This window comes from Rhopilema esculentum, chromosome 10, assembly GCF_057945365.1.
Source record: "Rhopilema esculentum isolate cy_ngs chromosome 10, ASM5794536v1, whole genome shotgun sequence".
Classification (NCBI taxonomy): Eukaryota; Metazoa; Cnidaria; class Scyphozoa; order Rhizostomeae; family Rhizostomatidae; genus Rhopilema; species Rhopilema esculentum.
Genome location: NC_142824.1, coordinates 12,292,897 through 12,317,194, shown reverse-complemented (window position 1 = coordinate 12,317,194; position 24,298 = coordinate 12,292,897). Strand labels below are relative to the sequence as shown.

Sequence of the window (24,298 nt, the reverse complement as noted above, 5' to 3'; positions counted from 1 at the left end):
TTCCAGCTATAGAATAAAATATATTTTTCTCTAAATTCAAACTAGAATTTTTCTCGATAAAAAGGTAGATTACAAGAAGATTTAGTATGCATAACAATTTTTTTATTATTTGTTATTTTATCTTTATTACCTAGATGTTACAATGCTTGGTATTATATTATTATTTTACCTAACCTTATCGAAATCATTTATTAACAATAATCCATAAGCTGAGCCATTTTTTGTAAATTTTACGAACTTATGCTTTAAGGTATTTCAGCTAAAGCGCAGTACTGAAAATTCCTCAGCTGTCAGCAAAAATTGAGTAGTTAAATTTTCTAAGCAAATCTTAAAGTTTTCTTCATGTTTCTATGAAATAAAGCTAGGGTGAAATACAATATAGGACTACAAAGATGTCAGATAAAGATGACATGTAAAAATGAAAGGAGGTGACGTTGATAGAGTTTGTCAGGGTGTCAAATGTAAGAAAATATCAGATTTGAAGGATTTGTAGTCGTCATATGCATAATCGAAGTTCAATTTCCATCCAATAATGTAATGCGTGCATTCAAAGATTTAGAATTTAACTTTCGTAGCCTATCCGAGTACTTCTTTGCTTATACAGCACGTTCTTACAAGAAATGTATGTAACTTATTAACTTACCCGTGTGATCCAAAGTTAGACACGACTACTCATAAAAATTTGATATGATCATCATTCGGTGGCAAAATTTCAAGCAAATTTCCACTTTTAAATAACCATTATTCTCCTAAATGGAAAATTTCGTCATCTTTGAGCCTGCAAGGAGGCAGACCATGTTTTACTTAAGAGATTGGCTTCCACGTCGAAACCCGAACTTTCACTTCTCAGAAAAAGAACCGGAACTAGTTTCTGTACCAAAAGCATACAGATGACCAAAAGCTAGCCATCAGTAGCATAGAAGAGATAGCAGGACACCACACTAGGGATTGTTCATTGAAAACAAAGAAATATTATGATTTTGGAGGGGCACAAGCACACGAGCCCCCTAAGAACAACTGCAGTTACGATGCTGCTTATGATAGCTCATTGAAAAGTCTTCTGTTCGATTAAGATCCACACCCAAACAACAAACTATCAATCTTCAGCTAGAAACAGAAAGGGGGTTTACAATTAAAATAATTTAGTCATGTTGCTTCAGGGCCTCTGACGAAGTGGGGCCTGGGGCCATAGCCCCCCTTCTTTCGCAAAACTTTAGAGCTTTTTTCAAAATCTTCAGTTATGATTGTGAAGTTTCCCTTGGCCCACCCACTTTCCAACATGCGTCGGAGCCCATGCGTTCTCAATATAAACTCGTCGTTCAGCATTCATAACAAGCTATAAGGTAAATTGCCAATGGAAGAAGGGGTGTTTGAAAAAATCAAAGGTTAGGGTTTATCTTTTTCAAATCTGTAGCAAAGATAATACCAGAAAATTTCACCTTCCCAGTAAACCCTCTACAATGTTTATGCAAGAAGCTAGCAGAGATTTATTGCTAGAAGTTTCGGTCCTTTTTGAAATGCCAGAATATTGTGAAAAGTCCCATTTCCTTGCTTCTCCCCACAAAATCTATTTACTTAATGTGAGAATGGCAACCTGAAAAGCCTTTTGCTACTTTGGCCTCCCGCCCGTCCGCCAATTTTCAAAATTGCGTCAGATCTCATTTCGTGCATTGTGTTAATAAAAAATCATGCAAGCAACCTTTGTAAACTGATTGAAGGGATTTTATCAAGTATGCATTTCAAAATTTTGGTATCCTTGAAAAGTTTATTTATTACCATGGCAAGCGTAGGATTCCGAACTGCAATGATCACATGATAACCTGGCTTGTTTCCAGACCCCCAAAAATTTGTTTTTTTCTCTTTACAATTGAAGCATGAAAATTGCGATTTAGGCCACTATGGTTGATGCTCGAAGAAATCGAAAGTCAACCAGGAACTTCTCAAACAGGGATGATTGCCTGTAGTCTGGAAAACATAAAATGTTGCTGTAAAGCGTAAAATGATTAATCGTATCAGCAGTGTAAAAACAGATCATCTCATTCTGGAAAGAGAGTGCTTTGCCTCACGCGTGAGTTGTTTGGTTTCATGTAGCAGTTTCTAGCTTGTTGAGTGGGAGGGCGGACTCTTGGCCTCGTTAGTTCCCGTACATAGATCATCAAGCAACAACACCGTTTAGTCTGTTAGATGCGGAACTTATTTTATTAGCCTTGGCGAAACCTACTTTTGTATAACGCTCACTTGAGGGATGCTAAAAGATGACAACAAGTGTTTGTTGAAACCACACAGTTGATGTTGAATTTACCCTGTCGCCTGAATATATAAGCTCAACTGATGTTGTTCAAGTAGCTGTCCATCAACTGTTATTAACAACATGACCGAACAAACTGCTCATGAATTTTACTCGGTGATTTATACTTATGAAGCAAAGGAAGAAGATGAGATCAGTCTAGAGGTTGGGGAGCTTGTAGAAGTGTTGTCGAAGGATCGCGAGGTCAGCGGAGACGAAGGTTGGTGGGTAGGCCGTCTACGCGGCACCGTTGGAGTCTTCCCAGCAAACTATGTTGTCTATGACGGGAACAAAAAGAGCGGCATCGATCCTATCGAAATCGAGGAAATAGAGTTTGAAGAATTAAATTTGAAGAAACTAATTGGGGTCGGAGCTTTCGGTCGTGTTTACAGCGCTTTGTGGAGGCAAAAAGAAGTCGCGGTGAAAATTGCCCGAATCGATCCAGGAGATGAACCCCAAAATGTTATCAATTGCATGGAAAGTGAAGCGGGGATATTTTCATTTGTTTCGCATCAAAATATTGTAGAATTGCTGGCAGTTTGTAGGAAATTACCCAATATGTGTTTGGTTATGGAGTATGCAAGAGGTGGAGCTTTAAACCGGGTTTTAGCGAATCATAAAAATCTCTCACCTCGGTGTGTTTTGGACTGGGCCTTGCAGCTAGCAAGAGGCATGAACTATCTTCACAATGAAGCTCTTATGACGATTATCCACAGAGATTTAAAATCAAGCAACAGTAAGTAAAACTTTTGTTGTATTTTGAGACAGCAGGCAATAACTCTAGAGGTTAAAGCCCGATATTTGTTTTGTTTCGCATTACTTAAGAGTCGCAAATTATTTGCATCGCAAATTAGGAGACACCAGGAAGAAAAATACCAGGGAAGTATTCCGAATCATATCACGCCCACCCGAACCCCCATTTTTACTCTTTCTTTTCTGACCCTTCTCATAGTATCAGTTGTTAGTTAACAGCTCTTTTCCCGTATGGTTTATAACCATTTGTAACCGTTAGTGTACAATCTTTCTTCTTCTAAAAAATTGTGCAATCGCTAACTCAACCTGCTCGACTATGCACCTCAAGTGCGATACCCGCAATGTTGTCGGTACCGGTCAAATTTATTGTGTTGCCAGTATATACAATAAACTTTGTTTTTTCATGAAACACTCCTTTTCTCCATCTTTTTGTAAAGAAATATTAAAGAACTACATTTACACATAACGAATAATTATTGACCAACAGCAATATAAAGTTATGCTCATTTCTATTTAACTATTTACCATTGACCCATATTATCAGTACCTATTATCTTCATGGGAACTTCAATTTTGTTTACAACAATTCTAGATTTTTACCCACAAAACTATAATATAGATTATCAGATTTGCTTTGATGGTTTTATCTCAAGTCATGGTTATGATAAGATAGGCATGTTCAGTAGGATTCCTGGTGATTTTGAGAGAAGGAATTTTTCCAGCCATCTCAAATTTCACTGCCAAATGTTGGTTTATTTTCTTTATACAATAGCAGACACCAGTGGCATCACCAGTTTGAAAAAATTGGGGTGGACAAAATCAAATTTTCTTGGCCACATCCTTCAGACTCTTAGAAAAACCATTTTAGTATTTTTTATCCATTTTTAAATTTTTGGACAAGCAACTTTCTCAAGCAGCATTCTTTGAAATGGTGGCTTTTTTGCCAGTGCAAAAATCAAAATAAATCTGATCAGCCGAATTACCCCCGAAATATTTTTCAATGGATTTTGAGAAATTAGAAAATCAACTTCAGGGAAAACTAGGGTGGATATGTCCACCCCAATTCACCCCATGGAGACACCACTGGCAGACACTCTGGCAAACAGAGACATCCTGGAATAGTGCAGAGTAAACATCTACTTTTGTTACATCATTGGGAAGGCTTTTCATCAATCCTATTGATCAGAGATCTGCAACAAAGAAATTACCTTGTCAACACTGCTACTGTAAAATTTCAAATCAAATATTGTATTGTTTTCAAAGGACAGTTTTCTTGTAAGGATTAACTAGTCAATGGTTCAAGATGTTTGCAGTACACATCACTTTCCATTTAAAGAAATTCCTAAAAGTTTTCTTCAGTAAAGCAATATTAAACATGTACTTCACTTTTAGTCATTTCACTTAGAGTCACATAACAAGTTAGAGTTACATAAAATATATACCCAAAAATCCAGAACTGTTCAATTTAGCATCATTTACAATCAGACTTAGCTTCTTTTCACAGATTAGCAAGTAACATTTGGTGTGACAAAATTTCATGGATTAAAATCCATTAAAATTATAGTATTAAAATTAAAATCCATAAAAAAGTACCATTAAAATGAGAAAAAGGCCCTAAATTGTTCCACCTAAAATATATGTATAATATATATATAAGATAGGTTTGTATAATGTCAGTGTGTAGAGGGGACAGTTCTAATCAAGCTTTAGCCATCATTAGGCAACTGATTTCATACAAATTATATTTGATAAACCATATGTATATATTTCTGTTCATGCATTGTAACACTGTCAGAAAAATCTAAAATAATATGTATATACAACGTTTAAAACTGTTATACAACAGTCTCATTATGTAAGTGGATTTATGACAAATATATATATATATACATTACAATTCTATCCAGCAGCAAGTTATAGTTAGAATACAAAAGTTACACCACATTGATGTAATTGTTAGAGTTACAATACAATTCCTAAAAAATAACCATATTTATTAGTGAAGCAGAAATTTAATGCTTGCTAAAAATGGTTTTTACTGCTTGCTTGAATATGGTATTGAGTGGCTAGAAGTTCAATTTATAGAGTACAGCATATTCAGATGCTTTTTTGCCAATTTTTTCAGTTCTAATTCACAGCTTTTCAAGTTTAGCAAGCTCTGCTGTTCAAAGTGAGCAAGCTCTGCTGTTCTTATAGCTTTTTTAAATCAATAATTTATTTAGAAAAGCTGTTCCAATGTACAGTTCATTTATTTCGTTTGTGCAATACCTGATGGGTAACCAGATAGCTTTTTCAGAATTTCTGTAGCATTATCTATTCAACTTCATTTTTAAATAAGTCTCTTGTTGGTACATGTTGGATTCTCTGAAGCTTTTTAATGGTCATACCAACAAGTACAAATAATATTGCATTTCCATAGTTAGTATGTGGTTTTTCGAAAACATGAACAAAGCAGAGTTATGTATAGCTGTTAGAGCTAGTTTTACAAGCATTGCTGACACGATCTTTCATGAATAAGTGTTTATACTGCTCCCCCCTAAAATTGCAACAAAATGAAGTAGACAAATCTGTCAATATTTATCCAGTAGTTTGTTGTGTATTTTGCTTGACAGTTTGGAAAGAATGGTTTCACGATAAGCATCTGAAATGGCTTCTTTTTGTGATATCTTCCACAACTGTATCTTGAAATGGGATCAACAAGCAGAAATTTAATGCATTAAACTAAAGTGCTTTTGTCTGACATTCTTGATGTGCTTAGAGTAGAAAGTATTTTTTAATAACAATATGTGAATAGAAATCTGTGCCAAGATGTAGTTAAAATGTTAGGAAAATTGTTGCAGTTTGAGGTTTTATTGCTGATTGTCATCAGCAACCTTGGGTCATAATTAAGTTTAAATTAAAACTTAAACTTACATTTTAAGATACTATTTTTCTTAGATTCTGAGTGATTCTACACAGATTAGATTTTACGTAGATTTAGCATCATTTTACATATTTTAAGTTACAATTTTTCAAAATTCTTGTATTGAATCATATTCTTATAACATCTTATATTTAATCTTAAACTTGAAACATTTTTGTAGAAGTTATGTAATGGGCCTTTGAGTCCTGAGGATAAACAGTGCAATATAAATACCTTTTTATTAAGTATTATATATCATATTATTATAGTATTATATAAGGAAATTTTTTGGAGCAAATTAATGAAAAGTCACCAGCATAGTTTCAAATTATTTTTAAAATGATAGGCCAATCTGCAAATTACATTGAAAAGGCCTGAGATCTTAAAGAATATATATAAAATGGGATTTTCATTCCTGTAGACCTGTGAAGTGGGACATTGGGTCTATAGGAATCAAGGCAGGTGTTCTTGAATGACATGTTATGGACCTTTCCATGGCCTCCAAACGAGCCCATTATTTCCCCACTATGGTGAAATGTAAAAAATAATTGCTTTTATGCAGGTATTGTTATTGTAATTATTTTATTTAGGTATATATTTTATTTAGGTATTGTTTTTATAAAGAAAACCAATCCTCAAATGGGTATTTATTTCAATTGAAGTTACTGTGAAAATGTGAAGTTATGTATCAGGTTTAGTAACGCAGTTTTGCAAGGGCACAAGAAAGGACCTTTGATTATCACTCTAGAACCTTTAGAGAATGATAAACAAATTGCTCAAAACTTAATATTCGTTTCCATAAATTTTCTCCAATTTGGGCCCACAAAAGATATTTCCATTCTGATGTCCTTTGTCTCCATGGACTTCACTTCCCCCTGTCAACAAGACATCCTTATTTAATTGATGTTGATGATTATTTTCAAGATTCATTTGTAATGATATTTTATATTTTTTTCATAACATTATAATAATAACAATGATTTGGAATTGTCTACAGCAGATCAACCATATACAAGTTACCTTTAATTGAAAATGATAATCAGTTATCAACGTATTTGATAATACGAATTGAATAATTCATATACTTTTTAACTAATTGCGCCCTTAGCCATCGATGTTTTTAATCTCTTAAGCCCATAACTGTTCTCTGGTGTTCATCTGCTCATTAATAGTGTCTTAAAGAGCTCTGCTCATCGGAGAGTCGTACGAAATAAGCGAGAAAGCATTTGTGTAATGCTGTCATGCTGATAAAATGCTTTCCAGGCAAAAGCTTTTTTAAAAGCCACGTTAAGGTGACAATAACTAAAAGTGACAACAAATTAGCTTCATGATTTTTCATTTCTTTGGAAGTGGGGGATTTCATCCTACGCCAAATGCTATTTCAGCCTCAAGTCATTTGCTGCCTACACAACCCTCTCTTAATTTACCTGTGTCATAGTTGTCCTTGTTCCTTTTGTTGTAGAAGACAGAAGTATCAAACAGAATTTCGCCGTCTTTGTGTCCGAGTTCAGAGACTGTAGCAATGTTATCACTGTTTTCAAATTCCGTTAATAGGCCTTTTATAAGATTTCCCCTTCATTTGAAATAAAGAATTTGAACTTTCACATGGCCAAATGGCCTTTTCCCGCTACAATAGACTTTGTGCCCACTCGTTTTCCTTTTAATTTGGATGCGGTTAAAGATCAACCAGTTTTCGTCATGTCTGGAAGATATTTTTCCAAGTAAATTGTAAGTAGGTTATTTTGTCGATAACCGAACCATGTTCTGTTTTAATTGCAGCAAAGCACTGGAAAGGAATCATGCATAGTATTGATATTTTAAAACTTTAGTGAAACATAAACCCCATCATGAAAGATCTATCATTAATACCAATGTTTTTACATTCTTACATTAATTTAGTGGCTCAGCCCCAAATTTTTCTTAACTTGTTCTTTTTTAAGAAAATTGTTGGGCTTGTGTTCTTATAAAAAGTGTGCAGTGTTTATAGCAATGTTGCATGTCTGTTGTCGTATGAAATTCATAAATGCAGGTATTTAGGGGTTTCGCGATACTCTGCCCCTTAATGTGATTTCTGTTTTATGAAAAAGTAAACCGAATACAGAGTAAAGCCGTATCAAGCACCATTTTAATAACAGTGCTTTAGTTCTACAGCAAAAACATTAAAAACAGCCATAGAATATTCGAATAAGCTGTAACGTCTGATCCAAGGCACTTCACCCTTTTCTCTAAGTCTCCCAGCTTTGGGGAAGATGATCATCTTGTTTACAATTTTTATGTTCGTAATTAGAAAATCTATTTGATTGTTGCAAATAGCGTACAACACAAACAAAAGGATTTCTAAGGATTTTCTGATAAAACAGTAGGATTTCCACAAAAGGTGTACCAGATTTTTATAGAGCATTTTGCCCCTCGAACGTATTTACGTTTTATGTTCAATTTTTGATATTGCTTTTGACGAACTTTTTATTTTCTCCTCTTAGTATTACTAAGCAAAAGCGTTGACGAGGGACATTATCTGGGAAACGTTTTGAAGATCACAGATTTCGGTCTAGCCAGAAAGTCGGACCATACAACGAAAATGAGTACCGCGGGAACCTATCCCTGGATGGCGCCTGAAGTGATCCGAAACTCGCTTTTCTCGCAGTCAAGCGATGTATGGAGGTATGTGTTTTTACATTCGCCATTCTACACTTTTTATCAGCCGAAATCGGATAGGAAAGTAAAATTAAGCTCATGTTATACACTCGAGGAGTTTCTGACTTGATTAACGAGTAACAGGTCACCCAGGCTCAGGGAACGCTCTCCTGCCAATGTGACATCCAGCAAAACATGTTACCTATCCGGGTTCGCCATGTCCGCCTTTTCATCTTTTCAATTTATACTGCAAAGTCTTTGTTTAAAGTTATAGTGATTGTCCAGGCATTTATTTGAGCGGTTTGGTTGTTTTGCAACGATTTTCCTTTCTTGTTGACTTGATTATCACACCACATTGTTTTTTCCGCCCTTTAAAGCAGATAACGTTTTGCAAAAATTCACTTTTTAAGAAATGCTCGTTTTATAGGGATTTTTACAAAAATCGATAATTGAGGAAGTCTAAACTCGTAGGGAGTGTATTTAATTTAAGGGGGGGGGGCAACTAGGGGCAGTTGCCACTCCCTCGACGAATTGAAGCAAGTATGGCGCCCCTTTTTTGGAAAATGTGCGCCCCTTTTGAAGAATGAGAATCAGGTGAAAAAGTTTCTGAGACCAATAGGTTCTTCAAGAATTGCTTCAAGAATTACTTCAAAGTGATGTTGTTTATTCCGAAAATGGATCTGAAATTGTTGTATACAGCGTTCTCTCGTCATCAATTTTTGAAAATTTTCAGCGCCCCCACTACCAACTTCCCCTCCTTCAAGTTTGCTCTGGATCTACCCCTGGATTACCGTTTGGTATTACCGTACATTGGAATAAATTCGGAACAATAAAAAACGATTTTACTAGTAACGGAGGACCTTTTTAGTCTATTGAAAAAGGTTTTAATACGTGGTTGGTTTTCATTCTGCAAACTCACTGACTCTTACCGAGGTCAAGGTGAGATTAAACAAGACCATGGATGAGGTGCTCCATCTGACAGAAAGTTGCATCAGATAAATTTTTTAACTATGATTTATAAAAAATTCAAAGAAAAGTATGATTTCCTTCCAGCAACGGTGTCCGCTTTATATTACATTGCATGTCAAGTTTGGAGACCAATCTGCAGATGTTTTAAGAGCTGTATCTGTACTGTAATAAGCCGCATAATGATCATTAAGCGGTTGTTAATTATTACCATTATTATTAATTATTATAATTCATTTCTGATCTCAGTGTGAATAGACTTTGAAGTTCTTAATAGGAGGACTGGCAACAAAAGAATTTGGTATCAAGAACAAAATTTCACAAATTTATAGACTTTGAATATAACATTTTGAAAAGAGCAGTCGATTATAATTAAATCCAGAATAACAGGAGAGTTATGACCACAAGTTTAATGAAGTTTATGGCCCAGTATCTTTAGTTTCCTCGAGATTTTGCCATAGTCCAAACGTTTGACGGAGACTTAACGTGAACAATTTTGGCATTTACGTTTTCCTGCAAGACGTAATGTGGGATGGCATTCCATGATTGAGTTTAGAATATTGCGCAAGGAAGAAGGCAGCTTACGGAGTTCCTATGCAGTAGCTGGTGTTGATTTGCTAGGAAAAATAATTTCCAGAATTGTAGACCAGGACGTCGCCAGTGTATTTTCGGAAATCAAACAAGCCGCATCAACAAGAACATTGCGGTATCCAAATAGTGGCTTTTTTAAGACTGAAACTACTGAACTATGTTTAGATTTTGAATATGGTAGAACGTGGGCTAAAAACCGCATTAATATCGGTGTATCGCTGCCAAAGCCACTGAGCTTTCTCGTGGTTTATTAACTGTAACGCCTGGCTATTGACTTTGGCTTTCTTCCCGGTTGAAGCGCCGCCTTCTATAGTCACAATTAAAAAAGCACCCAGAAACCTCCCTGTCTTCCCTGTTCTATTTTCCTTAGTTTTGAAAACATGGTTAAGTTGGGGCGTGGCAATGAAAATTTTTTTTGCTGCCACAGTCCTTGCTAGTGCTCTTTGAATACATGATTGTTTTCTGTGTTTGGTCTCAAATCTTTCATACGCTTCGGAACGAAGAGATGCTCTCGAGATTCTCTGTTTCATTATCTATATGTAAATGCTTCCTAGGATTTAATTTTTTTAGTAATGTCTTCAAAATGCCATTATAGATTTTTTATGACGAATTAATCACATAGTGCGCTTTGTTAGTAGCATCGTGCGATTGTGTTATGTTACACGATACGAAATGAAGGTAGATACGTCATTAGTAATCGGACAATCACCATTCTTCATTTCTCCTCCAATTAACCAGTGGATTGAATTCGTTATTTTCGTCAAAATCTTCTGATATCCTTAATGAATTTTCGCGTTTCGTGGTCTTCTTTAACAAATTTTGGGCATGTCCAAATTATTTGTCTGTTCAAGTCCTTTTTCTTTAGGCCTTCGGATGTCTATGTTTTCCATCGTTTTGACGTAGAAACCAAAAGCAGTTACAACTATTGGAGTTTTCCACAGAATATTTGTGGCTGTAATGTTTGGGGTTTCACGGACCGAAAGGCGTCAATCAGGATGAGCGAATACAGCCTTCTTGATTGTGTTTTGCTAGAACAATAGGTTGTTCTGTCTAGTCAGTTTTTTAAGGTTGTGATTACTGAATGGCACCATTAGGCGTCGCTTTGGTCATTCTTTGAGCTATATCCAAACCATAATATAGACTGTGCTCAAACCACCGGTTCATGAAGACCCTCATTGCTGGTATTCTGTATCAGATAGCCTTTTCTCGAGGTAGTCGCCAAGAAGCATCGTTAGCACAGACAATAGAAGAAACGTTAGCACAGACAATAGAAGAAATGCTGTTAGGATAGAAGGACAATACACCAATTCGACTTACGGCCTCGTTTTGAAAATTTCTCCTAACCTAATTATACGACTTTTTAAAGCTCAAATTTAGTTTTATCACCATAATTTTAGGCCGGATACAATATTTCATATTGTTTGTGCTTGTATTTTAGATTTTACGGAGAAATGAAGTTTGAAAACTTGTAAGGGATTTGACCGCAAAAATCATTCGGGGGGAAACTTTACCCCTCTAGTCGCAAATCACGGTCAAATCCCTTATAAAATTTTTATCTTTTTGTTGTCATAAAATCAATATCGTGAGCAATACCATAGTGAAAACTTCAAAGTATACTAAAATCATTGCTCGCAATCCGAATCTGAGGTCAAAAATTTTGTACAAAATAATTTGAAGAATTTTTCAAAATGAGGCCGTAAGTCGAATTGGTCTATTGTGTGTCAGGCTCTCACCTTTACCAAATAAAATAGAGCTGTTTTGTTATAGATTGAGATTCATAACAATTGAAAACCGCAAATAATATTGAAGACAAGAGCAACAGTACCAGCAGCCATGGCCTTAGTTAAATTGTCTAACACACACATATATATATAATTTTAGAAAATTAGAGTGCCAACGCTTGGCACTGAAAGCTTCTAGGTTTTTTAAAAATTTAATCGATAATAATGGCGCCTTGATAATAATGTATCGATCACACCAAAGTGGATTTCTCTCTCATGGGGGAGGGTGGGGGTGGGGGTTGCCCAAAAAAGATCCCTGAGCTTAACCAATCCCATTTCTGCTCTATTCTGATCTTTCAACCTTCCCTTGTATTTTCTTCTAGTTATGGAGTTGTGCTGTGGGAACTACTGACAGGTCAAGTTCCTTACCATGGCATCGAGAATCTTGCAATTGCATATGGAGTCGCTATGAACAAGCTCACATTGCCCGTTCCATCCACGTGCCCTCATGGATTTGCCGTCATTATGGAAGGTAAGAACAATCTACATCATACGTAGAAACAAACTAGAGGGCACTAATTTTCAGTGTCTTATGTTAGCTGCGAGGATTTCGCCTAGCTTCGGGCCTACCCATTCAAGTGATACTTAGAAAGAGCCATGTATTGGACGCCAGTTTTGAATTTGGGGTCTTACTCGATCAACCGCTACTATCTTGAATAAGTGTTTAAGAAATGGCTTCACCTTATGCTATTTTGACAGTCCTAAGATCAATCTTCTCTGGTGAAAAGGTTGTTATCCTTGATCTTTGGAAAATTAAAATTGAAATTGAGTCATTATGTCTTTGCAGAATAGTGCAAGATTGTATATTCATTCTTTAGTGAGCACAATATCTGGAAAAATGGGGCCTGATCGTGGTTAAAATGTACGCACCCTACTGCAGGAAAATGCCCCCAATATTTGATGCAGAGTTTCATTTCAATTATGATTGTTAAGATTAACACCTCCTTCTAAAATGCTGGCCTCTTGATGGTCGAAGCAAATGTGCAGACGTTTTCTTAAATGATAATTAAAAACTGAAAAGAAATGTTATTAATTAATAATTGTTGTCTGCTATTAATTATACATAAATTAGGGTTAATATCGCGTTTATTTAACTTGAATGTAGAGGTAGTCATAAAAATGCTAATTGATGGAAGTATAAATGTTATTCCTGAACGTGGGTAGCTGATTTTCAATTAAATAGAACATATATAGTTGGAGGGCCCGTTAGAATTTTCAGGGTTTTCGAAATGTGTAGAGAGTGATCGTAGTGTTGCACTGAACCCAACAGTTTGTTTTAACTATGTGCTGATTTTAAAAGGACATTGGGGAATCTTGTTGCATATTATTACTCTTGAGCGAGGAATTTAGAATTGAAAGTTGATCTAAAGCAGCTGTTTTTTGTGTATCACCCATCGCTTTGTTATTGTTGAGCTTAGGTAGCCAACCAACCTCACCAACACTAACCCTAAAGCGTTTTTAACTCACATCTCTAGATACTTGAATATAATAAAATGTATTCAACAGTCTTTTTTTACTGTTATGTAATAAATATTCCCTTTTAACAACAGTAAGGCTTTTATTAAAATGAGTTGTTATCTGGGCCCACAAGTTTTCGCTCAATAACAAATCTCATAAAAAATTCTGCCGCATGTCGTCAATGGACCTTGGTTCAAATAAAAAGTGTTTACAAAGCGAGCGGTTTCCTCGGCCGACAAGCAATTGCGTTGTATAGTTTGGCCTTCTTAAATATTGATAAGCCTAATGTTGTTCATATCGATCCAGCTGTCCTCATCTATGCATTTCATAGTTTTTGTTAACTCGCTCCGTTTAATTTTAAATGAAGCCTTCTTATTGTCTATCTCAACATCCCACAGAGCGCCACCGCATATTAATTCAACGGCCTAACAAAAGCCTTGTAGCGAATCGCATGAAGTTCACCTTTGAGGTCACAATGTGATATATTGTCTACTCTACGCTTGTATTCGTTTGTACCTTAAAAGAAAACGTTAAAATTCCTTAACTGATATTAGGTCAGGAGAATACAAAATCGTGATGAAAAGGATCTGTGACGCTCGAAAATATTCTCTTTCTCACTGTTTTGTCGATTTGATTGAAAAATTTATACTTCTGCGCCTTGATGTCACGAGTAATACAACAAATTCAATTCCTTTTAAATCTCTCCAATGAATTTAGCGTTAACTTTCATTTTTAGATTGTTGGAAGTCTGATGCTCATGAGAGGCCGCTGTTTCCACACATTTTGGGCAGCCTGGAGAAGATCGCCGGTTCTGATTTCCCAGCTACTGCTGCTGACTCATTTAAGTCTTTGCAAGAATCTTGGAAAGCAGAAATTGAGCGCATATTTGAAGAGCTTAAAGAAAGAGAGAAGGTTTTTAACTTTTGCAAATGTCTAAATTTTCTGCTCTGTTCGGGCTTCCTAGAAGTTTCTTTTATTTTTGCATGAACCTTGTAAAACAAGTATAACCCAACATTTGAATTAAGACTTTAGATTTGCTAAGATCCCGGTCACACTCTTACAGTAAAAGAAATCGATAACCATAAACTTAAACATACCAAAAAGTCAAGAAAATTGATAATTTTTCTGATAATTTTCTTGTGGTAGTAAAATTTCAATTGGCTTTGGAAAAAGCAAAGATTTTGAAATATACTGAAGCTTTTCGTCTGACACCCCTTAGAGTATAAAATGTCAGAACGTAGATCGAAAAATTTACATAAAAGCTATTTTCAAAGCCATTCGTAAGTTTTCTCTTTGGTATTGTGTCGATCATGAATCCGAAACGGTTTCTTGTTAAAAGCTTGATCTACTTTTCTAATTCGATCTACTTCTTTTACTTAATCCACTTCTTTTCTGAATCCACCTCTTTTACTCGGTAATTCTTTTCATTTCTCTCAATGAATGACTTTTACTGCCACCGGCTTTATTCGGAATCGATGTTTCAAACCTGTTGCACATACTCCCATTTACCATATTTTAGGAGTTGTCAAGTCGCGAAGAAGAGCTTGTTCGTATTGAGAGTGACCAAAAGAAACAGCTGGCGACATTACAGAAAAGGGAAGAGGAGCTGAATCAACGAGAACGCATGCTTTTGGAGAGGGAAATCTTTTTAGTCGTTCAGGCAACCGTAAGTTTATATTATCCAAAGATATAACATAGCATCCAAATTTACATGAAAATAGTTTTTGGTTTTCGTGATGTCGTCACTTAATATTTTCACAAACTATGTGAATTGTCATTCCACAAGGCAACTAAAAAATTGCAGTGAAGCTATACATACTTGTTCTGGTGAGGAATTCTTAGTTTTTTGCTGCTTCTATTATTCGCATTTTTGAGTAATCTAACAATATTTTCAGCTTGAAATCTAAAACCATGCGCTCTTCAGTGAAAATTTTCAGTCAAAGGGATGTTTTAGCTGGTTGTCCTTTCTTTCGATATTCAACGTGGGACAAGGGTTAGTTTATAGAAAATATTGATCTTCATCTTTTGTGATACTACCAAGGGTCTGCAGAGCTGTAAGCCTGTCCTTCCCAATTTTTCTTAATCAGGAGATGAAGAAACCTTTGCCAAAGAAGAGAAGGCGACTGTTTAAATATTCCAAAACCAGTATAAGTGGACCAACAGGTTAGTTTGATACCATACGTTCCTTTGTTGTGTCTTGACCTTCAAGCAATTGAAGCATACACAATATGGTTATTACGTAGACACAATGTGTTTTTTTTGCTCCTTAATTTTTTTTGCAACCGAAATGAAGCAAAAGAAGTTTCTCTTTAACTGTCAGCTAAATATTTCCGATTATAAGAGTTGAGGTCGGTTCTACAATCCCTACAAAAGTCTTGAAACATTAACATCAGTTTTCCAGAGCAAATTCAGCCATTCGCTTTTTTCCTCGGGAAATTGCCTGTTGTATAAGACGACGTAGGAAATTATGAAATACGACTCTAAAAAAGCAATATTTAAGAAAGAAATAAAAACATAAAAGGCCAATTGCGCGGTGTTCCGAGTAATTTTGGCAGAGATTGTAGTTAGGTACTTTTTATCCACAATCTGCGATACATACCTAAACACATGACGAAGAGCATTCCTATTGAAGGAGTACAACCTTAAACCCCCGTTCAGAGTTAGATTGAATGCCTTTGCCAAACAGAATTATGATCATTGAACTGGGAGAGAAAGGGGGGGGGGGGGGGGTTTCAATATAAAGTCTTACCCATTTTTGAGATGTCGGATTTTTTGTTCTGTAGGAAACTCGTACGATTATGATCCAATTTACTTATTAACCCGATATCAAACATTTTTTATTGTCCTGTGGCTAAGTTTTTCAAGTGTTTTGCCAGGAAATACCTTCCATATTGAGAAAGGGGAATGATTTTGGCTTGATAAAAAGATATTTAGTTTGTTGCTTAACCATCAGCATTCTGGATTCTGTAGTAATTTAACTGATGTTGAAAGATTTTGCCATTATTATAACCAGTATCCAGGAAAGTTGGCCACGACTACATCGAATATCTTTGAGAATAGAAGATCTACAATCACTGCCACAATTACGTGGAACACCCAACACTTTGCACCGTGCTTTTCTATTTTTCATTTGTTTCCCCGAAAACTACTACTTCCGCCCCCCTTTCCCCCAAAACAATTGTTGAAAGTAAAGAAAAATAACAAACAAGCCTCAAGAAAGAGCATACTCCAAAACCCCCTTCTTTTTTATAGTAGATCAACATTGTTCCTTAGGGGGAGAGGGGGTGGCTGAATTTGCCTTTGAAAACCTACGTCAGTGTTCCAAGACTTTCGGCAGTGATTGTACGTCATAGCACCTAGAATAGGCCTTGTCTTTGTTGTTTTTAGGAAAGTTTAGCAATTTTTGATATTGAGACACGAAAGGGTGAACGCTCTTCTGTACCCTGATTATGAGGGGATTTCTAGAAGAGAACGTAAATGAAATATCTAATTGCAGGAAATGATGACTTTCATCCTATTGGCAGGTTTCAAGCATCGCTACACAGTAACAAGCACTCCGACGGACGAGAAGAATGACCATAAAGGAGGTAGTGTCTTTAATGGCAACCAAAATCCTCCAAAGTCACCAGGAACAAGCAGATTGCGATTGTTATCACGTGCGTTGTTTCTATTTTGATTATCGTAAGAACTACATGGCCTGCTAATTTTTCATTTATAACCCAATATCTACAACATTGTTTTGGAGTTTAACGATTAAGCTGATAGGGATTGCATCTAATGAAAAAGAACAATGTTGAGTGAATTGATTTCTATCGTAACTAACTTGTTAAGTCAATAACATCCAAACATCGTTTGAAAGGGAAGGGTTGAGGTGGGGGGGGGGGGGGGAGAGAATTGTAGAGTTGCCATTGACAAACTTGTTGATACAAGTGATTTACCCAAGACTTTCACAAGCATTTTAACATTTGGTAAATGGCGAGATAGTTTTGAAATTCAGCGCGAACAGAGAGATGAATTATTCTTTGCAATTTCGGTTTTAAAAATTGCGCTTTTTAGATTTTTAATGCGATGTGTGTGGAATTCCCTTTGAAAATGGAGACCAACACGGAAAATATTAAGTTATAACAGTTAAGTTTAACTTTTCTTTATACTCTGGCTGCCCTTAAGTATATTTCTGATTAAATGTTTAGAATAGGTACGTGCCTGAAGTTTACATTGCATTTTCCGGGTAGCAGCTTAGAGCCGTCCTGCACTTAATACCCAATGCCGGTACTTCTCAGTACGAGCGGCATGTGTTCGTCTCTGTTTATACGGTATCTTGCGTTGTGATCTTCATTGGGTCAAGTTTGAATATGCATGCTTTATGACACTTGTTTGTTACCTTTTAGTTAATGCTGCAAATGACCAGGCGCTAAAGACCGCCGCTGGTAAGAAAGGTCGGACTTGGGGTCCGAGTTCGGTACACCAGAAGGACAAAGAAAGGAGGCGCACCAAAAACCGGTCGCGAATCTATTCGGATAATAATGGCAGGGCTTCGTCATTTCCAAATCTTGGTGTTCTGGATCGAACTTTGATCGATGCGTCAAGTACGTAAAAATCTTCTTTCCCTTCAATGTTGCTTTAGAACTGAATCTTTTTCTCAGTACATGCTTGTTTGTTTCAGATTAACAAGCCACACAAGTATTGAAATTTTGTTATCTCATAGTATCAAGTATTTATAACACGAGGGAGGGAAGCATGAACCAAAGAACTTTCAAATAAGAATACTTTTTGGATCCAAAACTTCATATTTTGTTAGAATCAAAACAGTTTTGTCAAAAGTGATTCAGGCTGATGGGAAAGTTAGGATGATGAGTAAATTTTGAGAAGAGAAGATCTCTTTGTTGCAAACTCTGCTGTATCATGGAGAATAACAGCTGCAAATAAAATTTATGTATCTTCTCTGTGTAAATGAATTTTTTTGTAATTGGAAGTTTGAAAATGTGTATTTAGCAGCACAGTTCTAGCTTCCTGTACTTTAGCATTCAAGCTTTACGTTTCATGCTTCAAAAACTCAACATCGATTGCAATTTAACAAAAACACGACGCCGTATATAACCGCTTATGGTTTCAACTTACCTAGTTTAAGTGTACATTTTCTCAACCAAGCTGCAATTTTACTGTCTTTTTCATTAAGGTTTGTTTTAAAACAGATTTTTAGAGCATGTATAAGCAGAGTTCTAGTTAATGTCTTCTCTCGTCACATAAAATCGTAATATCTAGAAGTATATACCTTTTCCCAAAAACAAAAGTCCACAAATCTTGAAATCATAACACATCTTTAAAATTTTGATTGAAAGTTAAAAGACGACCAAAATCGTAATATTTAATTCAATTAGCAGTTTTGAAGCGTTTTTATTTAGAATTGAACCGGTCGCAGTATTTGTGACGTAAACAGGTTTAAAATTAAAATGGGATGCTTCCTATGTGGCAGGTATCTAGCCCAGTTAATCGCTTTGAGTGTTCTTGGAAGGATATAGTACATGGCACTTCAGTTACAGACATACACCATGTCCGAAAATTGTTTTTATGTTGTCAAAGCATTGTGAATGTAGAATTTAGACAACGGACACAGATCCTACAAATGTCCGTTATATACGGCGGTCTCGATGTATTTTATGCCAACTTATTTAGATATTGTTCTTGCTTCTTTCAGTGGACAGTTTGACATCAGATCCATCATTGCAAGAGCATTCAAGTTCATATCCCGCTAAATATGCTAAATTTCGCTATCGTGCTATATGCCAAGCTGGACTTCTAATAGCGGCTGCACTTGGCATCGATTTGACGCCAGCAATGAACGAAAACCCGGATTTTCAGTTACGAAAACTCAGTCGAGGTCGCAGTCGTGATTCGTCGCTGTCCTCCATAAATTTTAACTATAAATCCCGCAAGACCTCTGCTGGAGATAAGAATAAGATATCGTTAGGTGATTCGAACTCAGGCGTTTACGGGACTTACCGTAAAAATACAGACACCGAAAATTCAAGACGAATAGTAATGTCATCTCACCCGAATCTTATTGACCTCGACGACATCTCTTCGCCATTACGGTCGTACGATATTATTTGCGATCGCGACGAGTACGACCCGTTTTCAAGTCCGTCTCAGGATAGTCGGCCAACCAGCAATTCCCGGTTGTTTCGCTATTCAAACCCGGAACTGGATTCTATTAATTGCAGCCTCTCAGGGAGTTCGCTTCAGTCTCATTCGCAGGATCTCGAAAGCAGACCAGAGCGACCAAATACACTTGACTTACATGCAGATGAAAAGAACAAGAATCTACGAAAGTTTGCAATCTCCCCCAAAATATCGAACATCGCAAGCAGCTCTGCCTTTCCCAACTCCAGTGCTAGCTCTTCGTCGCAAAGTCCTGCTTCAACGCCATCACCAAAGACAATTCTGCCCCCATCTAGACTACCCTTCTCTCCAAGTAGAAAAGCTACTTTTTTAGAGAATGAGTTGGACAGAGACGGGAGAAGACTGCCGACACCGATGGGCGAACAGGCGAGAAACGGGAAACCTTCTCAACTAGCTTCGGAAGAGCTGACGTTTTTATAAAAAGGTGATAGTTTCAAATGTTTGCCCACAATCAATAATTATTTTACAGACTTCAAATTATTGTATACCAACAGAATAATTTTTTAGATCTATGTGGCCACGTTGCTATACAGATATATTTTGTGAGAGCACTTTAGCTGATTTCGTGCTCTGTGTCACGCAAGCTATTTTCATTTCGATTTTCTTTTTAACGGGTTTATTATGCAAAGTATTTTCAGCGTATGTTTTCTCAACACAACAGTATCACGGGAATCAATATGAAACCCTAGAGCTCGAAAAATTGTAAGCCCGAATCAGGGATGTTCCCCTACAGTGTTTAATATTTGCAGTCATCTTTCTAAACGTGCGTTTAAGGAATTTTCGTTTTGGAACTCATATCTAAAGAGGTTCAGTCTAATGACAACCAGAGTAAGTCCTTAAAAAATTAAAATTCTAGTTGTAGTTGAAAAACCTTCATGATAAGTTTCGAGAGACAAATTCGTTTGCTGCTTGAATGACATCCACCTGGAAGAGATTTAAGAGTCCTTTGTGGAGGGCCCTTCTTGAAACCCCCCGATCAGTACTCCTTGAAAATCCGTTTATTGAAGAGATCCCCCTTAGCGGTCTGATATGGTACTGTTCCTAGTCAATTTTTTAACTTATCGTTATAAGGCATCTTATCGTTTTGAAATCAAAACACCACAAAGTCGCATAAGAAATTAGACCAGTTCACGCTAAACTATAGTAATCGATCATTCTTAATCGAGAAACTATAGGCAAGCTGCAATCTAATTGACGACCCCTTTTCACGTCCTGAAATACCCGCCCCACTATTTTTTAGATAAGGCCTACTTCTGAGGAGAGATAAAAAATGCATTGTAAATGTGACAGAAAAAAAAACGAAGAAAAAGACTCCAACAGCTGTTAGTTGAAACTGCAATATTTTACCGTTCTGGGCTCGTGTTTTAATCACATCGTTCCTAGCAACTTGATCCAAAAATTTTGAGACTTTAAGCAACTCTCTATCCTTAACTATTAAGACCCAGCTACGGTGAATTGATATACAAAACCTTATGTTTCTTTCCTCTGACTAGCTTCTCGGTTTAATTCAAGGCTGGCGGTTCAAGATAATCGATTCAAAGTTATCTAAAGAAGCCACCCTACGCAGTCCTATTTGAATAGTTTTATGTGGTGAATGTGAATTTCTTGTTGTGATCTCTTGTCCAGAAGGAGGATGGACCCAAAAGAGGCCAAGAGTCCGAAAATATATTTTTGAATTGACCAGTTTGCAGTTACGTAATGTTTAAAAAGGGGTATGTTTTTAGGAAACACTTAACATGGTTTTGACAGAATTTTTACATTTTGTTGGAGTGAATACCTGGGTCTTTATGGTAAGGGTCTTTATAAAAAGAGAGGAAAGTTCCATCTGTTACTCTGAAGGAACAGTGGCACTAGAGTTACAAGCTATAGAGGTTGCAACTCGTCACTGGCTGTCGAGCACTCAAGACAGTGAGAGACAATATCGCCGTTTTGATATCTTGATAGCGTAATATTTTTCCCTCGCAGCTGCATGTCATCCTTTTCCAGGTGCTACCTATTCAAACGACACTACAACTTATATGAGGTCTTGCTATGAATATCATTACGCGTGCTGTAATAAAAATATATTTTGCTCAACAGACTTTTTTAATTGCTACAACATATTACTTGCTTTTTTGCAACCAGTGCGCAAACATCTCGACGAATATTGGTTTAAATTTCGCACATAAACGTCGCAAATATTGCGTCAAATCTGCCAATTATTGGCTTAGCATTAAGGGAAAATTTCGTTTTGTCCATTTTGACGTTTTAGTTCTCATTCATTGATTATTGTTTTAAAACATATATTGTTTTTAAAATCTGTTTCTTAAGTAGTAACACAGGTATTGTAAAATCTTAAATTGTTGTAGAATCGAACTATGAAAAATGTATCAGGTATCAAAGTATAAATACCCGACAAGGTCAATGTTAAAAAGCGGAGAACCTGTTGACTCTTTGCCTCTAATCCTTTCTCACTCGTTAGATTATGTTTTAGGTACATGCTTCTTTTTTCAGTCATAAGTTTGCGACTCAAGATCTTTTCAAGATGGCAAGATATACAAACTAGACAAAGAGACACTTCCAAGTAGCTATACGTTCGGTTAAAGATTGTGAAGTTGAAGTTTATTCTTTAAAAGTACAGATGACTATCTGATTTTTGTGGCTGCTGTTGGTTCATTCACCGTAAAAGCTGGCGAAAGAGGCTTTTAAGAGAGAGAGAGAGAGAGAGAGAGAGAGAGAGAGAGAGAGAGAGAGAGAGAGAGAGAGAGAGAGAGAGAGACGGGGGGGGGGGGGGATTACTAAAAATTTACATAAAGGTAATAAAAATGGGTCTGTATTTGTTTGCAATCATGTTTCGATGATTCATGTCATGAGTTTCTCGAAATTATTGCCTCAGTATGGAGTGTTATGATTATTTATTTTTATTTCTATTATAAGACATTGTTTATAAGCAAAAAAGTCCCCTTTTTTAAAAACAAAATATACAAGCATATGAGAAATATATAAATGCAATTTAGTAAATCAAGGGAGCAGCTGATCTTTAGTCTTTAGTAAATTTCTATGCCATATTTTCCTTCTGGGTACCCAAATATCGTGTATTCAGTTTTTTTGTCAGTTGATGGTTTGTTTGTTGCTTCTCATCTATTCCGCAATATTCCTCCATGTTATCCGATGAGTGCCGTTTGCACACAGACATCCTATTTACATCTCATGGCCCTTCACAGCATTTTATTGAAACAATTATATACTTAGACCAGAATTTCATACTCACACCAATCAGGACAGATTTTACTTTAAATTTTCTTCGTCTTTTGACTTGAAGGTTAGAGAAGCCGATGCTTGGCACATTCAGTTTTCTCAATCTCAGAAAAATGTCCCAAATGTATCCCATAATTAAATCTGGCGATTAACAGTGATTTACAAACATCGCCCCATCTTGGTTTTACCAGTGCTATCATAGGTTTTTGAGCGAATCGTGCATAAACAACTTTACACATATCTTGACGGAAACAACCTCAAATCATCCACTGAGCATGAAATTTTGTATTTGTCTGGCTTTAGATTAAAGGAAATTGACAGGAGCAGTTTTCGTCGACTCAAGGCAGACGTTCAATAGAATGGATCATGCAATAGATCGTCCAAAGTACATGCTCCAAACGACTGGAATCAGTTGCGGAGTTCGGCAAGGATTCTTTTTGGGTTCACTGCTGTTTACCAAGTAATAAATGATATCACTGAAAAGATTAACAATTGAAGAATTTAACTCTATGCTGGCAATGCCGCTATATTTGCATATGACGGCGAAAGAATTGAGGAAACTCTGAACCCTGAATTTAACAATGTCGCAAAACTAACAAAACTAACGGTTTATGACTAACAAACTAGTTCATAACGTTCCTAACTTGAAGAAAATTAAAATAAAATTTGTTTGTATTTGTTTGGAACACATCAGAAACTCGCGAAAATCAGAGAAGGTTTCGCGTGATTAGTGATTCGGACTCGCACGAATATATTGGTGAAGCATGACCACGAAAGAGGATCCTGCAAAGACCCCAAAAGAAAGTATTGTCGTGAACTAACTTGCTGGCTTGTATACGACATTACATCAGCACATGGGTAAGACAGAAGCGAAATACAAGGTAATAATTTTGCCACATGTGCTACAGTTATATCATGCTTGTTATGTCAAATACACAAAAATCATGTTTTGAAGGAATCCGGAATAGAGTCCTAGTCTTTATCAATGGAAAAGGCCAAAGAGTGAAAATGCCAATTGTGAATCATGCAAGAAATAAGAAATGCATTGTGGAGGCATTTAAATGCCAAACTTGCCTGGCATCAACCACCAAGAATGTTTGAAGGCTATTTCAAGAAAATACTACCCCAGAAAGAAACTCGAGGGAATAATATAATTTTTTGCTTCCAAAAATGTGCACTGAAGCTGGCCGCAAAAAATTTCTCTTTCAGGGGTCGAAGTTGCACAACAAACTGCCCGATGCGTTAAAATGTGTTTTTATTACAAAACACCTTTTCGTAAATAGATTAACTTAGTATAACACAAGTTTTTAGCTGAAATGTTTTTGCAAGGCAAGTTTATCTTTTGCTATTAGATTTTGGCGGCCTCTTGGTCTTGTATATTTTCAATGTGCGTATTCTAAAGCTAGTTTTGCAAGGGTTTGTTCTGGTAAACAAAGTGCATGTCCTAACCATCTTAGTTGACGTTCTTCAATTTTCTTGCTCCATGGAGTTTCATTGTTTGGTTGGTGG

General features: G+C 36.3%; 1 protein-coding gene across 1 annotated transcript; it reads left to right on the top strand.

Annotated features, from left to right (window-relative positions):
• Positions 1-1,866: 1,866 nt before the first annotated feature.
• On the top strand, positions 1,867-21,973 carry LOC135688181 (mitogen-activated protein kinase kinase kinase 9). Its single transcript, XM_065204921.2, has 9 exons — positions 1,867-3,023; positions 8,423-8,603; positions 12,238-12,386; positions 14,109-14,284; positions 14,892-15,038; positions 15,460-15,535; positions 16,897-17,028; positions 17,761-17,958; positions 19,068-21,973. Exons 1-9 carry the CDS (start codon positions 2,372-2,374, stop codon positions 19,970-19,972), a joined length of 2,616 nt encoding a protein of 871 aa, XP_065060993.1. The 5' UTR covers positions 1,867-2,371; the 3' UTR covers positions 19,973-21,973.
• Positions 21,974-24,298: the final 2,325 nt, after the last annotated feature.